Here is a 27,177-nt window from a genome sequence, read left to right as displayed (position 1 = left end):
CATCACTTATTTCCCTAAGAGTATTATTATGCAATCAAAATGACATCACTTATCTCACTAGGAGTATTATGATGATGCAACCAATTTGACATCACTTATCTCACTAGGAGTATTATGATGATGCAATCAATATGACATCACTTTTTTCCCTAGGAGTATTATGATGTAATCAATATGACATCACTTATTTTCCTAGGAGTATTATGATGTAATCAATATGACATCACTTATTTCCCTAGGAGTATTATGATGACGCAATCAACATATCACCTATCTCACTTGGAGTATTATGATGATGCAATCAATATGACATCACTTATCTCACTAGGAGTATTATGATGATGATGCAATCAATATGACATCACTTTTTTCCCTACAAGTATTATGATGTAATCAATATGACATCACTTATTTCTCTAGGAGTATTATGATGTAATCAATATGACATCACTTATTTCCCAAGGAGTATTATCATGTAATCAATATGACATCACTTATTTCCCTAGGAGTATTATGATGCAATCAATATGACATCACTTATTTCCCTAGGAGTATTATCATGTAATCAATATGACATAACTTATTTCCCTAGGAGTATTATCATGTAATCAATATGACATCACTTATCTCCCTAGGAGTATTATCATGCAATCAATATGACATCACTTATTTCACTAGGAGTATTATGATGATGCAATCAATATGACAGCACTTATCTCACTAGGAGTATTATGATGATGCAATCAATATGACATCACTTATTTCCTTAGGAGTATTATCATGTAATCAATATGACATCACTTATCTCCCTAGGAGTGTTATCATGTAATCAATGTGACATCACTTATCTCCCTAGGAGTATTATCATGTAATCAATATGACATCACTTATTTCCCTAGGAGTATTATGATGCAATCAATATGACGTCACTTATTTCCCTAGGAGTATTATCATGTAATCAATATGACATCACTTATTTCCCTAGGAATATTATCATGTAATCAATATGACATCACTTATCTCACTAGGAGTATTATGATGATGCAATCAATATGACATCACTTATCTCACTAGGAGTATTATGATGATGCAATCAATATGACATCACTTATTTCACTAGGAGTATTATCATGTAATCAATATGACATAACTTATTTCCCTTGAACTTTAGGAGAGATGAGAGGTACTATGACACATTTGAAACTTCTGTCTTTCATTAAATAATAAAAAGGAGAATTACTGTACAATTTTTACAAATGTAATAATAGTCATGGACAAAAAAATAATAAAGTAAATGAAGAGTGTACCAGACCTTCAAAAATATTCAGTGATTTACAACTTGACATAAATTGGACTCGCAAGCATTCTGCTTGCTTCAGATAACTGGTGTGATCTCAATAACTACTATATTCAGTGCAAGCTTTCTGTTTCATACAACTTGTGTGATCTCAATAACTACTATATTCACTGCAAGCTATCTGTTTCAGACAACTGGTGTGATCTCAATAACTACCATATTCACTGCAAGCTTTCTGTTTCAGACAACTGGTGTGATCTCAATAACTACCATATTCACTGCAAGCTTTCCCGTTTCAGACAACTGGTGTGATCTCAATAACTACCATATTCACTGCAAACTGTCTGTTTCAGACAACTGGTGTGATCTCAATAACTACCATATTCACTCACAAACATACAATACTCTTTGTGTAAGTCATATACAATCACAAACATATACTACTATTTGTGTAAGCCATATACACTCACTAGCACAGATTTTTCTTTAAGTCATATTCACTCACTAGCATAGATTTTTTTTGTGTAAGTCATATACACTCACCAACATATACTACTCTTTGTGTAAGTCATATACACTCACCAGCATACATTTTTCTTTGTTAAGTCATATACACTCACTAGCATACATTTTTCTTTGTTAAGTCATATACACTCACTAGCATACATTTTTCTTTGTCTAATTCATATCCACTCACTAACATACATTTTTCTTTGTCTAATTCATATCCACTCAATAACATACATTTTTCTTTGTCTAATTCATATACACTCACTACCATACATTTTTCTTTAAGTCATATTCACTCACTACCATATATTTTTCTTTGTTTAAGTCATACACACTCACTAACATAATTTTCTTTGTGTAAGTCATATTCATTCACTAAGCATACATTTTTCTTTAAGTCATATACACTCACTAGCATATATTTTTCTTTGTTAAATTCATATTCACTCAACAACGCATACATTTCCTTGTAATGACCCTTATTTGGGGGTAGATTAGTGACAGGGTTCCATGTAATGACCCTTATTTTGGGGTAGATTAGTGATGGGTTCTATGTAATGACCCTTATTTTGGGGTAGATTAGTGACAGGGTTCCATGTAATGACCCTTATTTTGGGGTAGATTAGTGACAGGGTTCCATGTAATGACCCTTATTTTGGGGTAGATTAGTGACAGGGTTCCATGTAATGACCCTTATTTTGGGGTAGATTAGTGACAGGGTTCCATGTAATGACCCTTATTTTGGGGTAGATTAGTGACGGGGTTCTATGTAATGACCCTTATTTTGGGGTAGATTAGTGATGGGGTTCTATGTAATGACCCTTCTTTTGGGGTAGATTAGTGATGGGATTCTATGTAATGACCCTTATTTTGGGGTAGATTAGTGATGGGGTTTTATGTAATGACCCTTATTTTGGGGTAGATTAGTGATGGGATTCTATGTAATGACCCTTATTTTGGGGTAGATTAGTGACAGGGTTCCATGTAATGACCCTTATTTTGGGGTAGATTAGTGACAGGGTTCCATGTAATGACCCTTATTTTGGGGTAGATTAGTGATGGGGTTCTATGTAATGGCCCTTATTTTGGGGTAGATTAGTGATGGGGTTCTATGTAATGACCCTTCTTTTGGGGTAGATTAGTGATGGGATTCTATGTAATGACCCTTATTTTGGGGTAGATTAGTGATGGGGTTTTATGTAATGACCCTTCTTTTGGGGTAGATTAGTGATGGGATTCTATGTAATGACCCTTATTTTGGGGTAGATTAGTGATGGGGTTTTATGTAATGACCCTTATTTTGGGGTAGATTAGTGATGGGATTCTATGTAATGACCCTTATTTTGGGGTAGATTACTGACAGGGTTCTATGTAATGACCCTTATTTTGGGGTAGATTACTAACAGGGTTCTATGTAATGACCCTTATTTTGGGGTAGATTAGTGACAGGGTTCTATGTAATGACCCTTATTTTGGAACAGATTAGTGATGGAGTTCTATGTAATGACCCTTATTTTGGGGTAGTTTACTGACAGGGTTCTATGTAATGACCCTTATTTTGGGGTAGATTAGTGACAGGGTTCTATGCAATGACTTTACTTAGGGGGTACAACTAAGAGTGAGGCAAGAAAATGCACACCAACCTGTACATTTGTAAGAGATTATGTAATGCATGGACACTTCACTTCACACAAACTTAAACATTTGTAAGAGATTATGTAATGCATGGACCTTTCACTTCACACCAACTTGTACATTTGTAAGAGATTATGTAATGCATGGACCTTTCACTTCACACCAACTTGTACATTTGTAAGAGATTATGCAATGCATGGACCCTTCACTTCACACCAACTTGTACATTTGTAAGAGATTATGTAATGCATGGACCCTTCACTTCACACCAACTTGTACATTTGCAAGAGATTATGTAATGCATAGACCCTTCACTTCACGCAAACTTGTACATTTGTAAGAGATTATGTAATGCATGGACCCTTAGCTCTGCACCAACGTGTGTATTTGCAAGTGATTATGTAATGCATGGACCCTTCACTTTGTAAAAATATCAATTATAAGAAGTTAAATACTCCAACATTTCACAAGCAATCCTCCTTAAATTTGCAATATCTCAAAACACCTCCCTATGTTCTTTGACTCTACTCTGTACTTGGAAACATCAATGTATGGTTTTGCAATTTATTCTGTGTGGCATCAACATGATCAGGTGTCATAACAGGGCACTAGTACCCCAAATTAAAGCTGAAATTTGGTGTCTTAACAGGGCAAAGGTACCCTGAATAAAAGCTGAATTTTGGTATCTTAGCAGGGCAATGGTGCCCTGAATAACAGCTGAATTTTTGTATCTAAGCAGGGCAGTGGTACCCTGAATTAAAGCTGAATTTTTGGTGTCTTAGCAGGGCAGTGGTACCCTGAACTAAAGCTGATTGGGAAGCTGACAGTTTATAATTAGGTGCATGTTGCTCACACAAAAACAGTATATACATCATTATCCTGGAAATTTTGAAATCTTGGCAGTATGGCTTTAGATTGATCACTGCATTTTGCTCTGTGTTTTCCAATTTCCTTGGTTGGCAAGCAGATGACTTACTTTGCATAGCAGATGAACTTTCCAAGCCTATTTGTGTAAGGTGGCCTGCAACATTTTGTATTTATATAAGTTGCTGTCATGGTAGAAAAGTGTGATCTGAAGCGATGCAACAATTGGTGGAGACTAATATAGATTACCCATAAGCAACATGGGAATTCGCAACTGTACATCATATTTATAAACTCATGGAATTAAACTCTCATGTAAAGTACACAATTTTGTGCATAAATGTTTTTTTATTAAATTATTTTAGATGCAAGTTGGGTTGTTTTTGTGATTCATGTAGAAGTTTACATGAATTGGAACACTGCCCAAACTCAAAACTTTATACACCACAATATTTCCGATTCCACATTATCAGCTTGAGCTTTCTTTTCTGTAAGTCTAAAACATTCAGCACACCTATATAAAAAGAAACCATAAAATCAAGTTCCTGTAATTACAGCTGCAACAGTGTAACCTGTCACATGAGGCTTAAGTTGCTATAATTACAGTGATAGTGTAACCTGTCTCATGAGACTCAAGTTGCTATCATCACAGTGTAACCTGTCTCAAGAGACTCAAGTTGCTATCATCACAGTGTAACCTGTCTCAAGTGACTCAAGTTGCTATCATCACAGTGTAACCTGTCTCAAGAGACTCAAGTTGCTATCATCACAGTGTAACCTGTCTCAAGTGACTCAAGTTGCTATCATCACAGTGTAACCTCTCTCAAGAGGCTCAAGTTGCTATCATCACAGTGTAACCTGTCTCATGAGACTCAAGTTGCTATCATCACAGTGTAACCTGTCTCACGAGACTCAAGTTGCTATCATCACAGTGTAACCTGTCTCATGAGACTCAAGTTGCTATCATCACAGTGTAACCTGTCTCACGAGACTCAAGTTGCTATCATCACAGTGTAACCTGTCTCAAGAGACCCAAGTTGCTATCATTACAGTGTAACCTGTCTCAAGAGATTGAAGTTGCTATCATTACAGTGTAACCTGTCTCAAGAGACTCAAGTTGTTATCATTACAGTGCAACCTGTCTCATGAGGCTTAAGTTGCTATAATTACAGTGATTGTGTAACCTGTCTCAAGAGACTACATATAAGAACCAGCAAAAACTTCTGCAGAATATCATATCTCAACTGCTCTGCTGAGGTATATTCCACATAGCAAAATCACTGGAACATAAAACTCAGATCACTGTAACCAAGTTTTTGCATGTGATAATCAGTACCCTATACAATTAATAAAACCAGTAAGTTTCTTGAATGTACACACAACAGTGTCACAGGAACTAAGTAAAACACATGCTGACAGCTATACTGCTATCACCACAGTCAACAACACAAACAACATTTCCATCAGAATAGTTATAACTATGTTTTGCAAGCAAGACAAAAATGTGGTCTCCATGACAGGTGTCCTTTTAGTACAGGTTTACTAAGCATCTAAAGTATTAAATGCAGAATCAAACTGTATGGTCTCCTGAAACAGTTGGTCTCTTCAAAGAGGATATCTTCAACTAATAAAATGACAAATTCTGAACATCCTTTCTGGTGCAATCAGGGTTCACTTTAGCCAGATTTCATTGATCTATAATTAGACAAAAGAAACGCATCTGAAGGAATTTAATGAGTCAAATGTTCCCAGTGCTGAATGCAATTACATTTCAATTAATTTATCAGCCTTTATCCAACAGAAAACATGTGCTGTTTTTAAGAAAAAAAATAAAGCAAAACCCTTATTAATGGTCACCTCATTTAGAAAGACAGCTGCTTGTAACAAAGGTATTCATAGTACATTCTATGTTTTAATAATAATAATATATATATACAGTGGAGCCTCATTAATCCGGACTCCCTTTATCCGGAAACCTCGCTATCTGGACATAATTCAATGGGAACGGAATTCCTAAACGTTAATTTGCTCTGTTAATCAAGAAATCCGCGTTCCAGATCCGGAAATCAAAATCGGGGACCAAAGTGTAAAATTACATTAAAACTTGTCTCGATAATCCAGAAATAATCTGTACAAAAATAAGAAAATTCGAAAAATTGTATGTGAAAATACAATCAGAAGAATAATACATAAAACACAGTAGTGAAGCCCTTGAGAATCTATGGCCACTATCAATAACTAAGTAGTGTGACCATATTGTAACCAGTGATTGTATAAACAATGTCTGTTTTAGCTAGTCGCCGACGGGGGTGTTAATAATTAAATAAACACACTGGGATCAAATCGTCCACGCTTTTTGACATAACATATGGTAAATAAATTAAAAGTGTCATTAAGCCTCTTTGTTGTTTACCAATTGTATGTAACAATCAGTTTATTGTTTGTTGTGCAAATACAGTTGACATTTTTAAGTTGTGGACAGTATAGGGCTTCAAAGAATCCAGGCAAACAAAGGTTACAGACTTCTTCAGGAAACTGACATAATAAATGTATGTACAGTACATACATGTACATGAACATAGTGTGATGTGTTTGATGTGTTAATTGTCTAAACTTCTATTTACTGTATATGTACGTACAAGCATGTGTTATAATAATGTGAAATAAACACAAATTAATAGATGTATTCATTAATTTATTTCAACCATTATTGAATATACAGTACATTACATTTAAAGCTAGCATATACATGTACATATATACGGTGTGAAGATATCGTAAATAAAAAATGTGCATGATTCAATTATCCGAAAAACTTGTTAATCCGGACATATTCGCTGGGAATGAATGTGTCTGGATTAACGAGGCTCCACTGTACATACATGTCATCTTTTAGTATAAGCCTATCTATAACTGACAGAACTTCTTGGAGTGTATACTAAAAGTGGGATATTGCATGCAATAACTCTTCAGAGAAAGGAAAGGAATTTAAGTACAAGGGGAAATATATTTATATAATGGCCCTGAGTATATCAATATTGGTTGTTGAACAAAGAATTATACTTAGGTAGTGCTGTTAATTAAGGCACTGTCATATTTCTCTGGAACATTAACATGATTAACCATACTTCAAAGAAAACATATCTCAATGCCACCAATATTCATGCTCATCTCTAGAATAGTTTAAATACAAAGAGTATGTGGTATATTTTTTTAAAGACAGTCAATTTTCAAAATTTGATATGGCTGAAACAAATAGCTCATATGACTGGACTTTACCCAGTTTTCATGGTGTCAAATGATCCAGTTTGATGGTGTAAATTAAGCAAGTTTCCATAGTGTCAAATGACTTACAGTGCATGACTCCCATACATAAGCACTGCATTTCATAGGATGGATGCATAGACAGACGGAGAGAGACAGATTAGTTGAGATCCTGAAGTGGGACAAGATACACAAGTAACCTAAGTTTTGCTATTATTATTTCCACCATAAATAATGGTACCCACCTTTAGCTAGGTCCAGTGCAGGACAAGATTTAAGATCTTGTTCCTGGGCACAACAACATTATAGCCAGAGTGGGACTCAAACCCACGACCATCTGTCCAGAATAAGCAGCATCTACCACAAGACCATGTTATCTAGTGTTGATTAATTGTTGGTCTAAAATTCAGTAGAGTGTCTTTGTAGTAAAAGAGCAACACATCATGTGGGCAAATCAATAAATAAATAATCATTCATCAAACACTTAGCAGAAACACCTGATGAATCTTGAAATTTCATTTGATTCCCAACACTGATGTTACCTCTTTAGAAAAGAGTGATTATTTTTGTCAATTAAGAGAAAGATATGCCATTACCTGTGACATCTTTGATATCTTTAATCCAGTACTGCTGAAGCCAATTTATAGGTATTGCTTCTATCCCTGGACAAATTCTTGGAATTGACATCAAGAAGCTTTTACTCTGTACCTGTAGTATCTGCCAGAGCTGCTGTGACTGTATGGTGGCAAATGGTCCATTAAAAAAGTAGTTGCAATACCCCAAATCATAGCCATTGATGTCAAATCCATACCTGTCAAATCCAAACTGTGTCAACCCTGTTTGAAAAAATATGATTCTGAAAATTAATGCAAAGAATCAATGAATTTTCCTCTAAATCCAATAGGTTGGAATAATGAAATGCATGTATTAAGCAATATATTCACATAAAGGATGATGTTAGGAGCTAAAATTATATTCTGTATTTTTTAAAAGTTCTCAATGTCAGTAAGAAAGATTATTAATTTTCTTATTGTATTCCAATGTTCAAATCATAAACCATCTGTAGCTCATTTCTTTATTCAACCTTATAGCTTGCTTGAATTTTGGAAAGGGAGACTTAATTATTTGGATACTGTGTATCTGCAAAAAATTTAAAGAATATCTAATGACTCTGATTTTCAAACATTTACATATGAAGCCTAGAATAAAATTAATGTTGGCATTTCTTGAAAGAATTTACTCTAGAAGGAAAAATATTTTAGTTGAGAAGTGATGTTAAAAAATTTTATTCACTATTTTATTTACAAATTCTGAGTGAACAAGTATATGTACCTTCCATGTATGAACTTTACACATCATAAATCAACTTTTAATACTTAATTACTACTGTTGCCTACATTAATAAGGTTCTCAGGACCTGGTGTAAACCCAGGAATTTAAATCTTTTTATAAATACCTTCATCGTCTGGCTCATATTTCATGAAGAAGGAAAGTTCACAGAGAAAAATTCATAACTTAATAAACAAGAGATCCAGAACAATTTAGACAAATCATTTATGAAAACTATGCAACACAAGTACTATGAAGGGAACATTATGTGTCTGTCAAGTATGAAAACTGTATGCAACACAAGTACTATGAAATGCATATTATATGCCTGTCAAGTAATTAAACTATATGCAATACAAGTACAATGAATGGCATATTATATACCTGTCAAGTATTTAAACTATGCAACACAAGTACTATAAAGGGCATATTATATGCCTGTCAAATATGAAAACTATATGCAACACAAGTACTATAAAGGGCATATTATATGCCTGACAAATACAAAAACTATATGCAACACAAGTACTATGAAGGGCATATTATATGCCTGTCAAGTAATTAAACTATATGCAATACAAGTACAATGAATGGCACATTATATACCTGTCAAGTATTTAAACTATGCAACACAAGTACTATAAAGGGCATATTATATGCCTGACAAATACAAAAACTATATGCAACACAAGTACTATGAAGGGCATATTATATGCCTGTCAAGTAATTAAACTATATGCAATACAAGTACAATGAATGGCATATTATATACCTGTCAAGTATTTAAACTATGCAACACAAGTACTATGAAGGGCATATTATATGCCTGTCAAATATGAAAACTATATGCAACACAAGTACTATGAAGGGCATATTATATGCCTGTCATATATGAAAACTATATGCAACACAAGTACTATAAAGGGCATATTATATGCCTGACAAATACAAAAACTATATGCAACACAATTATTATGAAGGGCATATTATATGCATGTCAAGTATGAAAACTGTATGCAACACAAGTTCTATGAAGGGCATATTATATGCCTGAGAAATACGAAAACTAGATGCAACACTAGTACAATGAAGGGCACATTATATGCCTGTCAAGTATCAAATTTGTATTCAACACAAGTACAATGAAGGGCACATTATATGCCTGTCAAGTATGAAAACTATATGCAACACAAGTACTATGAAAGGCATATTATATGCCTGTCAAGTATGAAAACTGTATGCAACACAAGTTCTATGAAGGGCAAACTATACACTTGTCCTGTGTTTAATACTTTTCTAAACATCAATAGTTTTCTCCCTTACCTCTGTTGCAAGCCATCCACAAAATTTGGTTTACGGGTTCTTTCTTGCCAAGTGCAAGCTATGCACACAACGTGCCTAAAATGCTGATGATGGAGAACTAAAGTGATTCTGTGAAAAATATTCTTTCATTCTCACTGACCTTGACATTTGAATTGTACATCCCAAAATCAACAGGGTTCTTCCTTACCCCATCCACAAAGTGTGATAACTGAAGACAGTGGAGAATTTGAACAAATTATACATGCACAAAAGGGTCCAGAACCAAAAACCACACTATAAGCATGACTGCAAGTTACTAAGGGACCTCCAACAAAAATGAGATATTATGATATTCCCACATGACAACTTGTTGGGGGAGAGAGGGCAACTGGGCTGCTAATGGCTGAATATCCATTTTATAATCATGTTGGGAATAATTGTTAATAAAGCATTTTTTCTATCGAGGTTGTTCATTTTCCTGTAAAAATTACCTTTATTTTGAAGACATCTAACCTCTGAAAGATCATGAACATTATTACAACTGGTTTCAACAACCTTCATGTGTATGCAAAAACATTGTGCATTATGTGAAAGCACTTTGCTGTTGTTGATTCACTAACAAACAAGATTTCTATTTTCAAAAACAAGGGACATTTATTTCAGAAAATAACCATCAACATCAAACTAGATTTAAAAAATTATTCCATTGGTAAATTACTGATGCCATGATTTCATAACAAGTATAGTGAGACTTCTCATCCTTGAGGAATTCTCTGGTGCCAATTAGGAACTTGAAGTTAACCACAAACTCTGACACTTGTTTCTCCACAGTCAACTATATCTGTGCAACAAAGCTTTTAATTTCACTAAGTACTAATTTTGTTGGCTGAATTGCTATCTTTGATAACATTTTTGAATGAGAAGGCTAATTTAAGGTAGGTTAATTATATGACATACACAACAATATTCATAATAGGATTTCTGTTGTTGTTGTTGTTGTGGGGTCTAACGCCATTTTTCAGCACACGATAGGCTATACATGGCGGCCAGTATTAATGGTGGAGGAAGAACCCGGGAAACCCCCGGGAAGAACCACCGACCCCATAACAGGATTTCATTAATCAATTGAAATGAGCTGACCTGACACGAAAGAAGAGCACCTATCTTGCAAGAAGGTAGGATTTTCATGCCTTTCATTTTTCTTTCATTCCATTCCCTTTATTTGATATGATACAAAAGATATAACTAATGTGATAATACAAAACAGAACTGATTTTAATGTAGTGCAATAATATAACAAATAATATAACATATATTTCTCCAATTCATATTTTTTTATATCTCAAGATAATTTTTCTTCAGATAATGTAATGTATATAATATGGCATTAAATCAGAGCAAAATATTTTTTCAGCTATTGACCGACAATTTTTTTATAAAAAAGTGTAAGGCCTCCCCCCCATTAAATTCTTGACCCCTAATGTAATTGTTTTATACCTTGGTACATATCAGGGTATATTCAGAAATAATGAAGTATTAAATTCTTCTCGACACCCAGCTCTACTAGTTGATCATATTAATTTTCATAAGTTTTTTCAGCATTGTATATTCTAGCGTACCAGTCGATGCACCTACACAATGCATAGACCCAGATCTGCTGTCCCATAATACTCTGGTAGATCTGGTTCTGTGCAGTTTGTTAGGAGTAATTAGTACAACGAACACAGGCCCTTATCTGCTGGTGCATTATGCAATGGCAGATCAGGGTCTATGTTGTTTGCAGCTGAACACAACATATATGCGAGTACATACAATACGGAAAAGTAAAACATTTTGATTGGGTAGGTAAGAAGTACAAATATTTCTGTTATGTTCAGGGTTCATATGGATGTGAGGTAAGCTCAATGAAAACAACTGGTTCAGTGAAGATGGATGCCAATGCACTTACCTTTTCTATTTAAGCAATTTACATCATATCCATCAGGACCAAATCTACCAGACTGGTCTGGGTTCCCTTCTCTGTCTTTCCCACTTGAATCAAAACCATAGCGGTCATACCCTTTCCGATCATACCCATACCTGTCATAACCATCCACATCATAACCCTGTCTGTCATACCCATCTCGGTTAAAACCTGCAGCACAAATACCATGAAAAAAATCTTAAAATGGTGTCTGTTTAATTTACTGGGAAAAAAGGTAGAAGGAAAAATAAACTTTGCACAACAACATTGCATAGTGTCATTTCTGGTAATTGTGTATGCACTTATATTATTGAGTATGGCTCTATTTACTGATCTTTTTGTTTACATGGCTCTCAGTTACGGAATGTGATCTGTTTTATTCTGAGATAAGGTGATCTTTATGTTTTACTCTCAAGCTCTCAGGTACAGGATTTTAAATCAAGGTGATCAATATTTTATCCACTTAGCTGTCAATTACAGGATTCTGAGGCAAGGTGACATGTATATTTTATTCTCATATCTCTCAACTACAGAATTTCAAAGCAATGTGATCTGTACATTTTATTCTCTTTATTACAGGATTTCAAGGCAAGGTATGCTTCAAATAACAACAAGAATAAAGATAATGGTCATCTCCCCTTTGTGGCAACATCCAATGTTCAACCAGTTTCCTATCATCTCTCATTTCCTCTTCCAAATGTACCCCTAAAACAGACATGGCTAGCTGCTAGTAAAAGAATAATGGCCCAAATTGATTTAAAGAGATCAAAAGTGATTAAGTGGCTTGAAATGAAACATCTTACCATTCTTTCTGAATCCAAATCTGTCAAAACCACGCCTGTCATAACCACCAGCATCATAACCTGATAGAACATTGCCTTTGATATCTGGAGATATATTTGGAGTCATGTCCCCTCTCATGGGCCTTAATCCATCCTCTTCTGTAGTAATGTTACAAGAATGACCTGATGATGGTGGCATATATGTCACACAAAGGTCATCCTCAAGGTCAAGGACATCTGTGGGAAAGATGTTGAATGGAACCATGGGAATTTTAGCAAATTCCCCTGGATATTTGAACTTGTTGTTGCCTCTTTGTTGCCACCACCAGAACAGCATGTCAATATAGGCATGTATTGTATAGAAAACCGGATCATAAGCAGCAGAGGGAGTGGCCATGTCACCACCTACATAGGTATGGATGTATGACACGTATGTTTCGAGGCATGTGCTCATTTCAGTATAGTCATCACTAGCAAAAGCAATGGCAAGCTCAACTAAAGTTGGCAGTTTAATACTTGGGTTGAATTTCCTAACGATACATGGTCTCCATGACCCTACAGGGCCAAAAGGCTGATAGGGTACACATCCTTCAGTTCCATCACCATCCCCTCCAAAATAGTTTGGCTGCCAGATAATGGCATCAGCAAAGTTGCCAACATCAGTTGTAAAATCAAAATATGGAAGAGTTATGCTACAGTCAATCTGCTGTAAACGCTGTTCAAGCTGGCGAAGAAACATACGATGCCATGGCAAGAAAAATGGACCACCATTAGCATGCATAGTGTGCCACATATATTTGTCTCTGAATTCTTCCCAAGGATTTCCTGGTCCAACAAGTCTCAGCTGTTGTATCGCTGCATGGAACTGTCGAATTTCTTCCTGGGTCATGTCTCGGATCTCTTTCCTGACAGCTTTGTGACTACAGCTGTGTAAAAAAATGTTTATATATGTAAATAGTGTCAAGTTTTGGTTGTATCAGAATCTTTCAGCATGTGGTATTTTTCACGATTTTACTGGCAAACAATAGTCCTTTAAAGTTACTGATGCTCTAATGGGCAAAAAGAATTTCAAGGAATTCAGGCTAAGACCATTTCTTCCTTTTATCTGTCAAGCGTTGAATCCATTGCTGATATTATTCAGCAACAACAAAATATTCATATTAGCTGCTGTGGGGCACATATTGGATTTCATACTGCCACCAAAGAACAAAGAAGGCATCATTAGAAGTTTTTTGGTGAGAACCCTGCATCATGGTGATCATACATTCAGGGAGAGTAGTAGTTTTTTAAAAGAGATTGTGGTATCCATACTGACTGTATGACTGGCACCATTTTCATTCAGGACCAACTAAATTAAATATCATAAGAAATCTATTGGTGAAAACCCCATGTTGACATAACCATCCATTTGAAGGAATAAAGATAACAATATACTTATTTTCTAATATTCCAGTCAGGAATAGTAATAATGGGGTTTTCAAGATGGCTGCTTTGGTGGCCATACTGGATATCAGATTAGCACAATTTTCATTTAAGACAAAACTAGACATAAGTCTCTTAGTAAAAACCTTATATTAATACAACTTTCCATTCATAAGGAATGTAGATAAAATATTTTCAAGACATCAGATTGGCACCATTTTCAGCAAGGACCAACCAGACATCACAATAAGGCTTTTAGCAAAAACCCAATGATGACATGAACACTCATTCACAAGGAGTAGCAATAACAATAATTTAAAGATGGCTCCCAAGATGGCCATATTGGATGTGTAATCTAGACCATATTTGTCATGGACCAACCAGACCAAGGGATAAATGTGTGTGTAAAGTTTCATCAACAATCCACCAAATAGTTTTGGGGAAGTAATGATAGATGACAGATGACAGACAATATACGTCCAACCATCCCCTAAGCTCTTCTGGTAAGTTCCATGGCAATCTTCCAGGTAGTTGAGGAGAAGTGATATCAAATTTGGACAGATGGATGATGAAAAGCAGACCATTCCTAACAATCCACTGATCATCACTACATAGCATTAAACATATGGACAGATGGATGATAAAAAGCAGACCATTCCTAACAATCCACTGATCATCACTACATAGCATTAAACACAATTACACTTCCCAAAATTCCTATTGATATAACAGTAAATGACAACTTTTGAAAAACTGTACAAGCTGAATGACTAGAAAGGTTAAGAAAATGTTAAATGGGTTCATGCATCTTGACATAATTTGAAGATGCAACAATAACTAGACAGAAACGAACTTGTGCTAACAGATGGTTGGACTGATGACAGACAACAGACCACTTTAAGCTCTTCTGGTCTGTGACCCATAGAAGTAAAAATCCCATTGATGTCATTAAATATAATGCAACTTCCCAAAAACCCAGTAAATGACAAATTTGAAATTGTCAAAATGTTGGTCATAATATGAGTCTGCAAGATTAACAAGATAGAAAATCAGTGACAAATAATTTACCTTTGAGTCCTAAATGATTTTTCTGGGCTGATAAAAAAAACAAGATGGCTAGATAAATAAATAAACAGATGAACAAGAAGACCAGAAAAAATGTCCCCTTCCACTATCATCATGGACAAATAAAATAATATTTTAAGGTTTATTACCTGCAAATAAACTGCCCAATGCTGTCGCAAGTACAATCTTGACACCCAAGTGTTGCTCTTTCCCCAATTTGGTATGTTTTACTTCCAACAGTGCAGCCAATTGGAGTTACTCCACATCCTGCATCCTCACATGATACTCCAGGGTAAAATGAAATAACCTCTGTCTCAATATTATTTGCAACCTCTCTGTGTGTGGACTGACACTCAGCCAAACTCAGCATCTACAGTCATGTTGAAAAAAATATATTTTTTTCCATTTCCTCATTTTCTGACATTATACATGTCATTATACAGAGCATTGCTTCTTAACATTATAGATATCTTTATATGGGTCCTTACTTCTTAACTTTATATGCCTGTATATAGGTCCTCACTTCCTAGCATTATCGATGTCTTTATACAGGTCCTCACAGCCTAACATTATGGATGTCATTAAATAGGTACTACTTTAATAATATACATTAACATTATACATGTCATTATACAGAGCCTTGTATCTTAACATTATAGATATCTTTATATGGGTCCTTACATCTTAACTTTATATGCCTGTTTATAGGTCCTCACTAACATTATAGATGTCTTTATACAAGTCCTCACAGCCTAACATTATGGATGTCATGATATAGGTACTACTTTAATAATATATATTAACAGGAATATGCAGCACAATATGTTGGACTAAACTTCTAACTATATACATTTAAAACTGAGATAAAACTTGAGTAAATACAGCAATAATTATTGGACTGTTTCTTAGGGGTTTTATGTTCTTTTTGTCAGAACGTTCTACTTATGTAACTGGTACATGCAATAGCTAATGATAGAGATACAATTTTTTTAAATGAATCATTTGCTAAAGAACATTGTGGAATGTATCTCCATGGTCAATACAAAGGATAATGTATTTTTTTTATTGGACTTCAATTTTTCAATTAGGTAATGCCTCTAACTTTGAATAATATTGTAATTTTTACAATTAGACCTTTTGTTTTCACTGGGGGAAAAGGCAACCTAATGCAAATGTCCTGAAAAACAGAAACTGGGCTATAACTATTGTCAGTCAAGGGAGACAACTACTGCCACAGGAAAAGTAAGTCACTGACACATCTGTCTGCTGGTAATGAGCTCTACCCACTATGATAAATACACGCATCAAGTTTCATCACTGTAAAGTGTCAGACAAAAATTCTAACCTTACAGCCTTTCTTTTCCTGTCTATCACTGGGATTTTCCAACCCCACAGAATACTGACGGAAACAACAGGCACCAACTGAGGCCACATTCTGACAGTCTTCAAATGTCTCATAGTTGTTGATGTTCCCACCACAACCTGAAAAAATACAGCCCTCATGCAAATTATTTTCATACTCAGAAAGGTATATTTTTAAAAAGTCTCAGAAGCAACATTTGGTATCTGGTTCAAAGGTATTAGCTGGATACTGACGACAAGACCAGGATGAGATGAAGTTTACAAAAGGTTTAATACAGCAAGGTAGAAAAATATGTTGAATGGATTCTGAACCAGAGACCTGAAACCCTATTCAAGGTTCATACAGAATTCTGAATGATAAATTCAAAGACTTTTCCCAAACTTTCAAAGACCACAAACATAGATTTCTAAGACCTATTTTTGCTAATATTTTGTATAAAAATTATGTTATATGACAAAATAATGAATGCAAAATACTAAAATATATTGTTTAATGATGAAATGAAACTGAACAGGTCATCGAAAGAAAGAAACCAGGAAAACTCAACTACATCCGAATCTAACAAACTTGGACAATTTTATTTGTGATTATGGAAAGAAATTAAAGTGTTTGGGTTTATTTCAATTTTCAAAGACTTTTAAAGACTCAGGGTAATCTGCTTGATTTTCCCAAACTTTCAAGGCCTTGAAAATGCTACCTCATTTTTCCCAAGCTGTCAAAGACCGTATGAACCCTGCTATTCCTAACCCTAACCTGAAAAGGGTAATTTTACCAGCAAACCGTAACCCTAACTTGAAAAGGGTAATTTTTACAGTGAACCCTAACCCTAACCTGAATAGCGTAACTGTAACAGTGAAAAGACAATGGAATGCAAACAAAATATATAATGAACTAATAAATATGAAGGAAGTGAAGAAGAAACATGCAAAATGTAGAACAATGAATGATGATGAAAATAAAATGAAATGCAAATGCATAGATTTTAAATGTATTTAACTGTATTTCTGACAAGAAGTAATATGCAAATAAGATGTACATTTGGTAAATTACCTATTTTGGGGTCTGCAACTCAGACATCATGTAAACAATATGTATACATGAATGCACAGTGTTCAGCTGCATAACAGCACAAAGCAGGATATATGACACTGAATAATAGGTTAAGTTTAAAAGATCTAAAGATACAGAATTCAAAAATACTTTAAGAAGGTAAACTCATCAAATGAAATGTAAGCATACAGTCCAAGGGTTAGGGTAAACCCATCCAAAGAAACTTAAGCATACAGTCCAAGGGTTAGGATAAACCCATCCAAAGAAACTTAAGCATACAGTCCAAGGGTTATGGTAAACCAATTCAAAGAAATTTAGGCATATAGTTCAAGGGTTAGTGTTAGGGTAAACCCAGCCAAAGTAACTTAAGTATACAGTCCAAGGGTTAGGGTAAACCCAGCCAAAGAAACTTAAGCATACAGTCCAAGGGTCAGGGTAAACCCATCCAAAGTAACTTAAGTATACAGTCCAAGGGTTAGGGTAAACCCATCCAAAGAAACTTTGGCATACAGTCCAAGGGTCAGGGTAAACCCAGCCAAAGAAACTTAAGCATACAGTCCAAGGGTTAGAGTAAACCCAGCCAAAGAAACTTAAGCATACAGTCCAAGGGTTAGGGTAAACCCAGCCAAAGAAACTTAAGCATACAGTCCAAGGGTTAGGTTTAGAATAAACCCATCCAAAGAAACATAAGCATATAGTCCAAGGGATTGGTTAGAGTAAACCCATCCAATGAAACTTAGGCATACAGTCCAAGGGTTAGGGTTCGAGTAAACCCATCCAATGAAACTAAGGCATACAATCCAAGGGTTAGGGTAAACTCATCCAAAGAAAATTAAGCATACAGTCCAAGGGTCCGGGTAAACCCATCCAAAGAAACTTAAGCATACAGTCCAAGGGTTAGAGTAAACTCATCCAAAGAAACTTAAGCAGACAGTCCAAGGGTTAGAGTAAACCCATCCGAAGAAACTTGAGCATACAGTCCATGGGTCAGGGTAAACCCATCCAAAGAAACTTAAGCATACAGTCCAAGGGTCAGGGTAAACTCATCCAAAGAAACTTAAGCATACAGTCCAAGGGTTAGAGTAAACCCAATGGCTAGGGTTAGGGTAAACCCATCCAAAGAAACATAGGCATACAGTCCAAGGGTTAGGATCAGAGTAAACCTATCCAATGAAACTTAGGCAAACAGTCCAAGGGTTAGGGTTAGACTAGACCCATCCAAAGAAACTCAGGCATACAGTCCAAGGGTCAGGGTAAACCCATCCCAAGAAACTTCAGCATACAGTCCAAGGGTTAGAGTAAATTCATCCAAAGAAACTTTGGCATACAGTCCAAGGGTTAGGGTAAACTCATCCAAAGAAACTTAAGCAGACAGTCCAAGGGTTAGAGTAAACCCATCCAAAGAAACTGAAGCATACAGTCCAAGGGTTAGAGTAAACTCATCCAAAGAAACTTAAGCAGACAGTCCAAGGGTTAAAGTAAACCCATCCAAAGAAACTTGAGCATACAGTCCAAAGGTCAGGGTAAACCCATCCAAAGAAACTTAAGCATACAGTCCAAGGGTTAGAGTAAACCCAATGGCTAGGGTTAGGGTAAACCCATCCAAAGAAACGTAGGCATACAGTCCAAGGGTTAGGATTAGAGTAAACCTATCCAATGAAACTTAGGCAAACAGCCCAAGGGTTAGGGTTAGACTAAACCCATCCAAAGAAACCCAGGCATACAGTCCAAGGGTTAGGGTAAACCCAACTAAAGGAACTTAGGCATACCGTCCAAGAGTTAGAGTAAACTCACCCAAAGAAACTTAAGCATACAGTCAAAGGGTTAGGGTAAACTCATCCAAAGAAACTCAGGCATACAGTACATGAGGGATAGGGTTAGGGTAAACCCATCCAAAGAATCTTAGGCAAACAGTCCAAGGGTTAGGGTTAGAGTAAACCCATCCAAAGAAACTCAGGCATACAGTACATTATGGATAGGGTTAGGGTAAACCCATCCAAAGAATCTTAGGCAAACAGTCCAAGGGTTAGGGTTAGAGTAAACCCATCCAAGGATTCTCAGGCATACAGTACAAGGGCTAGGGCTAGGGTAAACCCAACTAACGGAACTTAGGCATACAGTCCAAGGGTTAGAGTAACCTTATCCAAAGAAATTTAAGCATACAGTCAAAGGGTTAGAGTCAAACCATCCAAGGAAACTTAAGCATACAGTCCAGGGGTTAGAGCAAACCCATCCAAAGAAATTTAGGCATACAGTCCAATGGTTAAGGTTAGAGAAAAAGCCATCCAAAGAAACTTAAGCAGACAGTCCAAGGGTTAGGGTTAGAGTAAACCCATCCAAAGAAACTGAAGCATATAGTTCAACAAGACAAGAGACAAAGATGTTACATTCTTTAAAAGGATGTAAATACAGGAATTAACAGCATGTCATCACAATACAAACTATATATATATATATATATATATATATATATATATATATATATATATATATGGAATACAAACCCTTCCAAAAATAAATATGAACAAGTGGTGCTATAAGATAAAAGATAAAGATGTTAAAATTCTTGAAACATTACATACAATAAAACAAAGGCACAATGTAAGCATGTTGTAAAATGGAGTTGTATATGGTAATTTATATCACCCTGGTTCAGTCCAATCACTAAATGACAAAACAATAACTGCAATGTTTATAGCTAACAAATGTGCCTAACATCTGATCCTCTATTTCCAACACTGTTAAAAATTAACAAATGTAAAGGAAAATTCCAATACCAAGTATAATTGATTTCCTGCTAAATAAACTTGTAGCAGTGGACCTCAATCCTAGACTTGATGGTCCATGGAAACATCATAATTTTGCCAGCTCAAAAAAAGTTATACCTGTGAAGTTGAATTGTCGACACTGTTGTGTAAATCTGTCATAGTAATATCGCACAATGACCTGGTCACAGATTCCCGCCTCTGCTGGCCACACACAGGGGTTCTGACGGTTCTCACACAAATTCCCACCATAGGGAGGTTGACACATGCACTGAAAACCCCCATGTGGGATTTCTTGAATATCTATACAGGCCCCATGGTTCAGACAGGGATTCTCTGGACAAGGGGCTAAAACATAAATATAAAGAGTGAAAAATTTCCATAACTGAATTTTTTAAATAATGATACTTTCCATTTAACAAAATCAGATACCAACATGTCATTTTCACAAAACCACACAAATAGATTCCACAAAAATAAATTAATTCACATCAATATTTTAAAAACTAGAAAAGTCTATATGCTTCAAAAATTCCTTTTTTTCTGCTTCCATTTTTGACATGACTGTCCATGAATGGTCACAGACGAGGCTCATGAAAGAAGTGCTACCTAAATGCCAATATTTTGGTGATGGAACCTCTGAGCTGACATAAGGAGGGAAAATGTATTATAATGATTAAATAAACAACTGGCATTTATTACATTGTAAAATATACCCAATCACAAATGACCCTGGTTGGGCATTTATCACAATGTAAAATTTACCCAATCACAAAGTGACTGTTTAAGTAAAAAAATATGCACTGATAAAACATACAACCATGATCATTTAAACTTATATACTTCTCCATCTGTAGCTCACAAGCAATGGGGCAGTAAATATTGACCTCAGCGTAAGCAAAGGAGCAAGTAAGCAACAGAAACAAATTCTGGTTAGCACTACTAAATCAATGACAGATTTTTAATATGATAAATGTTGACATGCAGTATTCAATTCATTCAAACAATATAGCTAGAGTTGGCTCCCCTCTCAATATCAGTATGTGTACTCATCATAAACAACACAAATGAACTAAACCTTCACAGCTAGAATTCCACCTAGAAACCACCAGAGCCAACCAAACCCATCATTATGTTTGTACTGGTTAATTTATCATGAGTGATTTTAATTGTCCCCAAACAATACTTCGTCAAAAGCACAGGACAGTGTATACAACTCCATGTTATTTGCACCAATAAAAACGCTTGGCACTTGCACTGGTCCAGAACAATACATCCAGAATATAAAAAAACCCTTAAAGAGTCCAACACTCTACTGGCCAACAAGAATTTAAGAGAAGGGTGTTGAAACTATTTTTTATTTTCTGCAGCAATAACAATATTTTAAAAATAAGTGCATTGGTGGCCATAATGGAAGTCAGATTGGCACCATTATTATTTAGGACCAAGCTGACATCATCAGACATTTTTTGGTGAAAATTCTAAAAAATATGACCACCCTTCAGCAGGGCGAAGTAAAAACAAGATTTTTAAGAGGACAATCATTGCAGACATATTAGATGCATAATTGGCCCAATTTTCATTGATAACCAACCTGGTATAATAAAAAGTCCAGCGGCAAAACCCCCATATTCACATGACCATCCAATTCAGGAGTAGCAGCAATAACAAGATTCTGGTGGTCATACTGGATAATCAGAGCAGTACTATTTTTATTTGAGACCAAGAAGACATCATAATGAAAACCCATGTTGATACGTCCATCCATTCAGAAAGAGTAGCAATAACAAGTTATTCAAGATGGTCACTGTAGCAGCCATACTGGATATCCAAGCAGCACCATTTCGTTTAGGAAGAGCTAAACTGTGGGATAGGTGTGTGTGTGAACCTTCATGGCAATAATCCAAGTAGTTTTGGAGAAGTAGTGATAAGAATGTGTGCTAACTGATGGATGGACAACAAACAATATACCATCCCATAAACAATCAACCAAAATGAGATACTACAAAAATATCTACATTTCATTGGACTTTGTGTGTAATTTATTTTCAAATGTATAATTGTAAATTTTTAAGAATAATCTAGATTACACAATTGTAAAAACTCCAGAGTTGTCTACAGTATGTAATGTTATAAGAAATAATGCTGACCTACACCCTGATGCTTATGAGATGTTGACGTCTGACACGGACTGTAATCAGCTGGAGACAATCTGACAATTAGCTTGTATCATCAAGTCACACACTGTTAAGTTTCCAGAGAATCTGACAATTACACTGTATCATCAAGTCAAATACTTTTTAATTTCCAGAGGTTCTGACAATTACCTTGTATCATCAAGTCAAACACTGTTAAATTTCCAGAGAATCTGACAATTAACTTGTATCATCAAGTCAAACACTGTTAAATTTCCAGAGAATCTAACAATTACCTTGTATCATCAAGTCAAACACTGTTAAATTTCCAGAGAATCTGACAATTACCTTGTATCATCAAGTCAAACACTATTAAATTTCCAGAGAATCTGACAATTAGCATGTATCATCAAGTCAAACACTGTTAAACTTCCAGAGAATCTGACAATTAGCTTGTATCATCAAGTCAAACTGTTAAATTTCCAGAGAATCTGACAATTAGCTTGTATCAAGTCAAACACTATTAAATTTCCAGAGAATCTGACAATTACCTTGTATCATCAAGTCAAACACTGTTAAATTTCCCGAGAATCTGACAATTAGCTTGTATCATCAAGTCAAACACTGTTAAATTTCCAGAGAATCTGACAATTAGCTTGTATCAAGTCAAACACTGTTAAATTTCCAGAGAATCTGACAATTAGCTTGTATCAAGTCAAACACTATTAAATTTCCAGAGAATCTGACAATTAGCTTGTATCAAGTCAAACACTGTTAAATTTCCAGAGAATCTGACAATTAGCTTGTATCATCAAAAGTTTCCAAAAGTTGTTAAGATAAAGTCAGCTTAGCCACTGAGTAAACTTTTAGGTTGTCAAAGAAATGTTGAGACAACAGTCAACTGACTAAACTGAATTTCAATTCAGGGCACATCACAATTACGGCAATTATAATGGAGTTAAATGATAAAATTAAAACATGAATTTCACTTAATGTGACTTCTTCAATTGGTGTTTATTTCTTAGTGTTGTCATCAGTAAGCTTATACCATCATTTTCATTTACTGATATTTCATTATGTAATGTTTTATTTATTGAGAAATGTTCTTAATGATTCCTTTTTAAAATTGTAAATTTCATGATGGTGATACCAAAACTGACGTATTATTTACATAATGAACTGCTTATATTGAGCTTTCACATACAAATTTAGATGACAACTTTTTCATGTGAAGCAAATAGGAGCTCTATTTATGGCACCATTCTGTAAGAAAAATGGAATCAACATGCCACTGCATTATAAGCAAAGTTATCTGAGTGCATTTAAAAAGTGAGCAATGAATTTCAGCATTACCAATGACTAACATATTCAACTTCTGAGATAGTTATCTGTACAACTCACTGCTTACCATGGTAATGTTCAATGTATGTCCTCCTGAGATAATGTATAATATTACTTACCAGGGTAATGTTCAATGTCTGTTCTCCTGAGATAATGTATCACATTACTTACCATGGCAATGTTCATTGTCTGTCTTCCTGAGATAATGTTATCACATTACTTACCATGGCAATGTTCAATGTATGTCCTCCTGAGATAATGTATAATATTACTTACCACGGTAATGTTCAATGTCTGTTCTCCTGAGATAATGTATCACATTACTTACCATGGCAATGTTCATTGTCTGTCTTCCTGAGATAATGTTATCACATTACTTACCATGGCAATGTTCATTGTCTGTCTTCCTGAGATAATGTATCACATTACTTACCATGACAATGTTCATTGTCTGTCCTCCTGAGATAATGTATCACATTACTTACCATGGCAATGTTCAATGTCTGTCCTCCTGAGATAATGTATCACATTACTTACCATGGCAATGTTCACTGTCTGTCCTCCTGAGATAATGTATCACATTACTTACCATGGCAATGTTCACTGTCTGTCCTCCTGAGATAATGTATCACATTACTTACCATGGCAATGTTCACTGTCTGTCCTCCTGAGATAATGTATCACATTACTTACCATGGTAATGTTCATTGTCTGTCCTCCTGAGATAACGTATAACATTACTTACCATGGTAATGTTCATTGTCTGTCCTCCTGAGATAATGTATCACATTACTTACCATGGCAATGTTCAATGTCTGTCCTCCTGAGATAATGTATCACATTACTTACCATGGCAATGTTCATTGTCTGTCCTCCCAACCCTGTATCACAGTATTTACCATGGCAATTTCATTGTCTCTCCTCCTGACAAACTGTATCACAGTACTTACTATGTTCAATATCTGTTCTGACACAGTGTATCAGTACTCACCATGTTCAGTGTCTGTCCTCCTAACACAATGTATCACAGTGCTTACATGTTCAATGTCTGTCCTTCTGACACACTGTATCACAGTACCTACCATATCAATGTCCATTGTCTGTCCCACTGACAATGTATCACAGCACTTACCATGGCAATGTTCAATGTCCGTCCTCCTGACACACTGTGGTTTGCCATCCTGAAATGATAGATAAAATAAAAAGGTTCTGAAGAATGATATTAGATCCCATTACAAGTGATAGATTCAACAATGTAAAACTAAGAACTGAGGGTCTTCTCAGATTTATATTTTCTTTTTGCTAATGATAACTGTAAATTTTTAGTTTATCTTACTTTTGTCATACAAAAGATTCCTGTACATTTATTAACTTTTACTTTAATTTAATTATGGATTTCTCTAATTAAGTTTTAAAGTAAGAGTTTGGTTTTTTTTAATTTGAAAAGTTGTATGAATTCCATGCCAGATATTCAGGTCTTCATGTTACAATATGACACAGTTAATTACATCAGTGACATCAAAATTACAATATGACATAATTAATTACATCAGTGAGATCAACAAAATTTACTGCTGTGCCACCCTAATACTGGCCAATATGTTTTCAAGCATGAAAATGTAATGCTGTGCTACTCTAATACTGGCCTATCTGTTTTCAAATATGAAACTTTAATGCTGTGCTACACTAATACTGGCCTATCTGTTTTCAAATATGAAAATTTAATGCTGTGCCACTCTAATACTGGCCAATCTGTTTTCAAATATGAAAGTGTAATGCTGTGCTACACTAATACTGGCCTAGATGTTTTCAAATATGAAAATTTAATGCTGTACCACTCTAATACTGGCCAATCTGTTTTCAAATATGAAAGTGTAATGCTGTGCTACACTAATACTGGCCTATCTGTTTTCAAATATGAAAATTTAATGCTGTGCCACTCTAATACTGGCCAAACTGTTTTCAAATATGAAAGTGTAATGCTGTGCTACACTAATACTGGCCTAGATGTTTTCAAATATGAAAATTGAATGCTGTGCCACTCTAATACTGGCCTATCTGTTTTCAAGCATGAAAATGTAATGCAGTGCCACTCTAATACTGGCCTATCCATTTTCAAATATGAAAATTTAATGCTGTGCCACTCTAATACTGGCCAATCTGTTTTCAAATATGAAAATTAAATGCTGTGCTACCCTAATACTGGTCTATCTGTTTTCAAATATGAAAATTTAATGCGGTGCTACTCTAATACTGGCCAATCTGTTTTCAAATATGAAAATTAAATGCTGTGCTACCCTAATACTGGTCTATCTGTTTTCAAATATGAAAATTTAATGCTGTGCTACACTAATACTGGCCAATCTGTTTTCAAATATGAAAATTTACTGCTGTACCACTCTAATACTGGCCGGTCTCTTTTCAAATATGAAAATTTACTGCTGTGCCACTCTAATACTGGCTTATCTGACATCTTGACATGACACAAATCTATATAGAGTTGTATGGGACACATAGTCTTCACATGGCACAAATCCATATACAGCTGCATGGGACAGAGTCTTCACATGATACAAATCCATATAGAGTTGCATGGGACACAGAGTCTTGACATGACACAAATCCATATACAGTTGCATGGGACACAGAGTCTTCACATGACACAAATCCATATACAGTTGCATAGGACACAGAGTCTTTACATGACACAAATCCATATAGAGTTGCATGGGACACAGAGTCTTGACATGACACAAATCCATATACAGCTGCATAGGACACAGAGCCTTCACATGACACAAATCCATATACAGTTGCATAGGACACAGAGTCTTCACATGACACAAATCCATACAGAGTTGCATGGGACACAGAGTCTTGACATGACACAAATCCATATACAGTTGCATGGGACACAGAGTCTTCACATGACACAAATCCATATACAGTTGCATAGGACACAGAGTCTTTACATGACACAAATCCATATAGAGTTGCATGGGACACAGAGTCTTCACATGACACAAATCCATATACAGCTGCATAGGACACAGAGCCTTCACATGACACAAATCCATATACAGTTGCATA

General features: G+C 35.3%; 1 protein-coding gene across 1 annotated transcript in view; it reads right to left on the bottom strand.

Moving 5' to 3' along the window:
- The window catches only part of LOC149773656 (uncharacterized), a 208,564-nt gene that overhangs the window by 162,252 nt on the left and 19,135 nt on the right, over positions 1 to 27,177 (bottom strand). Inside the window, exons 7-13 of the mRNA XM_089946245.1 lie at positions 25,220 to 25,268; positions 20,732 to 20,959; positions 16,779 to 16,915; positions 15,583 to 15,803; positions 12,968 to 13,872; positions 12,150 to 12,335; positions 8,167 to 8,406 (exon numbers count right to left, since the gene is read on the bottom strand). Of these exons, the coding sequence (XP_089802371.1) occupies positions 8,167 to 8,406; positions 12,150 to 12,335; positions 12,968 to 13,872; positions 15,583 to 15,803; positions 16,779 to 16,915; positions 20,732 to 20,959; positions 25,220 to 25,268 (1,966 nt within the window). The remainder of the gene's footprint in view (positions 1 to 8,166; positions 8,407 to 12,149; positions 12,336 to 12,967; positions 13,873 to 15,582; positions 15,804 to 16,778; positions 16,916 to 20,731; positions 20,960 to 25,219; positions 25,269 to 27,177) is intronic.

Source organism: Sinohyriopsis cumingii, unplaced genomic scaffold (genome assembly GCF_028554795.1).
Source record: "Sinohyriopsis cumingii isolate HCF-2022 unplaced genomic scaffold, ASM2855479v2 utg000622l, whole genome shotgun sequence".
In the NCBI taxonomy this organism is placed as follows: domain Eukaryota; kingdom Metazoa; phylum Mollusca; class Bivalvia; order Unionida; family Unionidae; genus Sinohyriopsis; species Sinohyriopsis cumingii.
The sequence above is the reverse complement of the archived record's forward strand: the minus strand, read 5'-3'. Positions and strand labels throughout refer to the sequence as shown.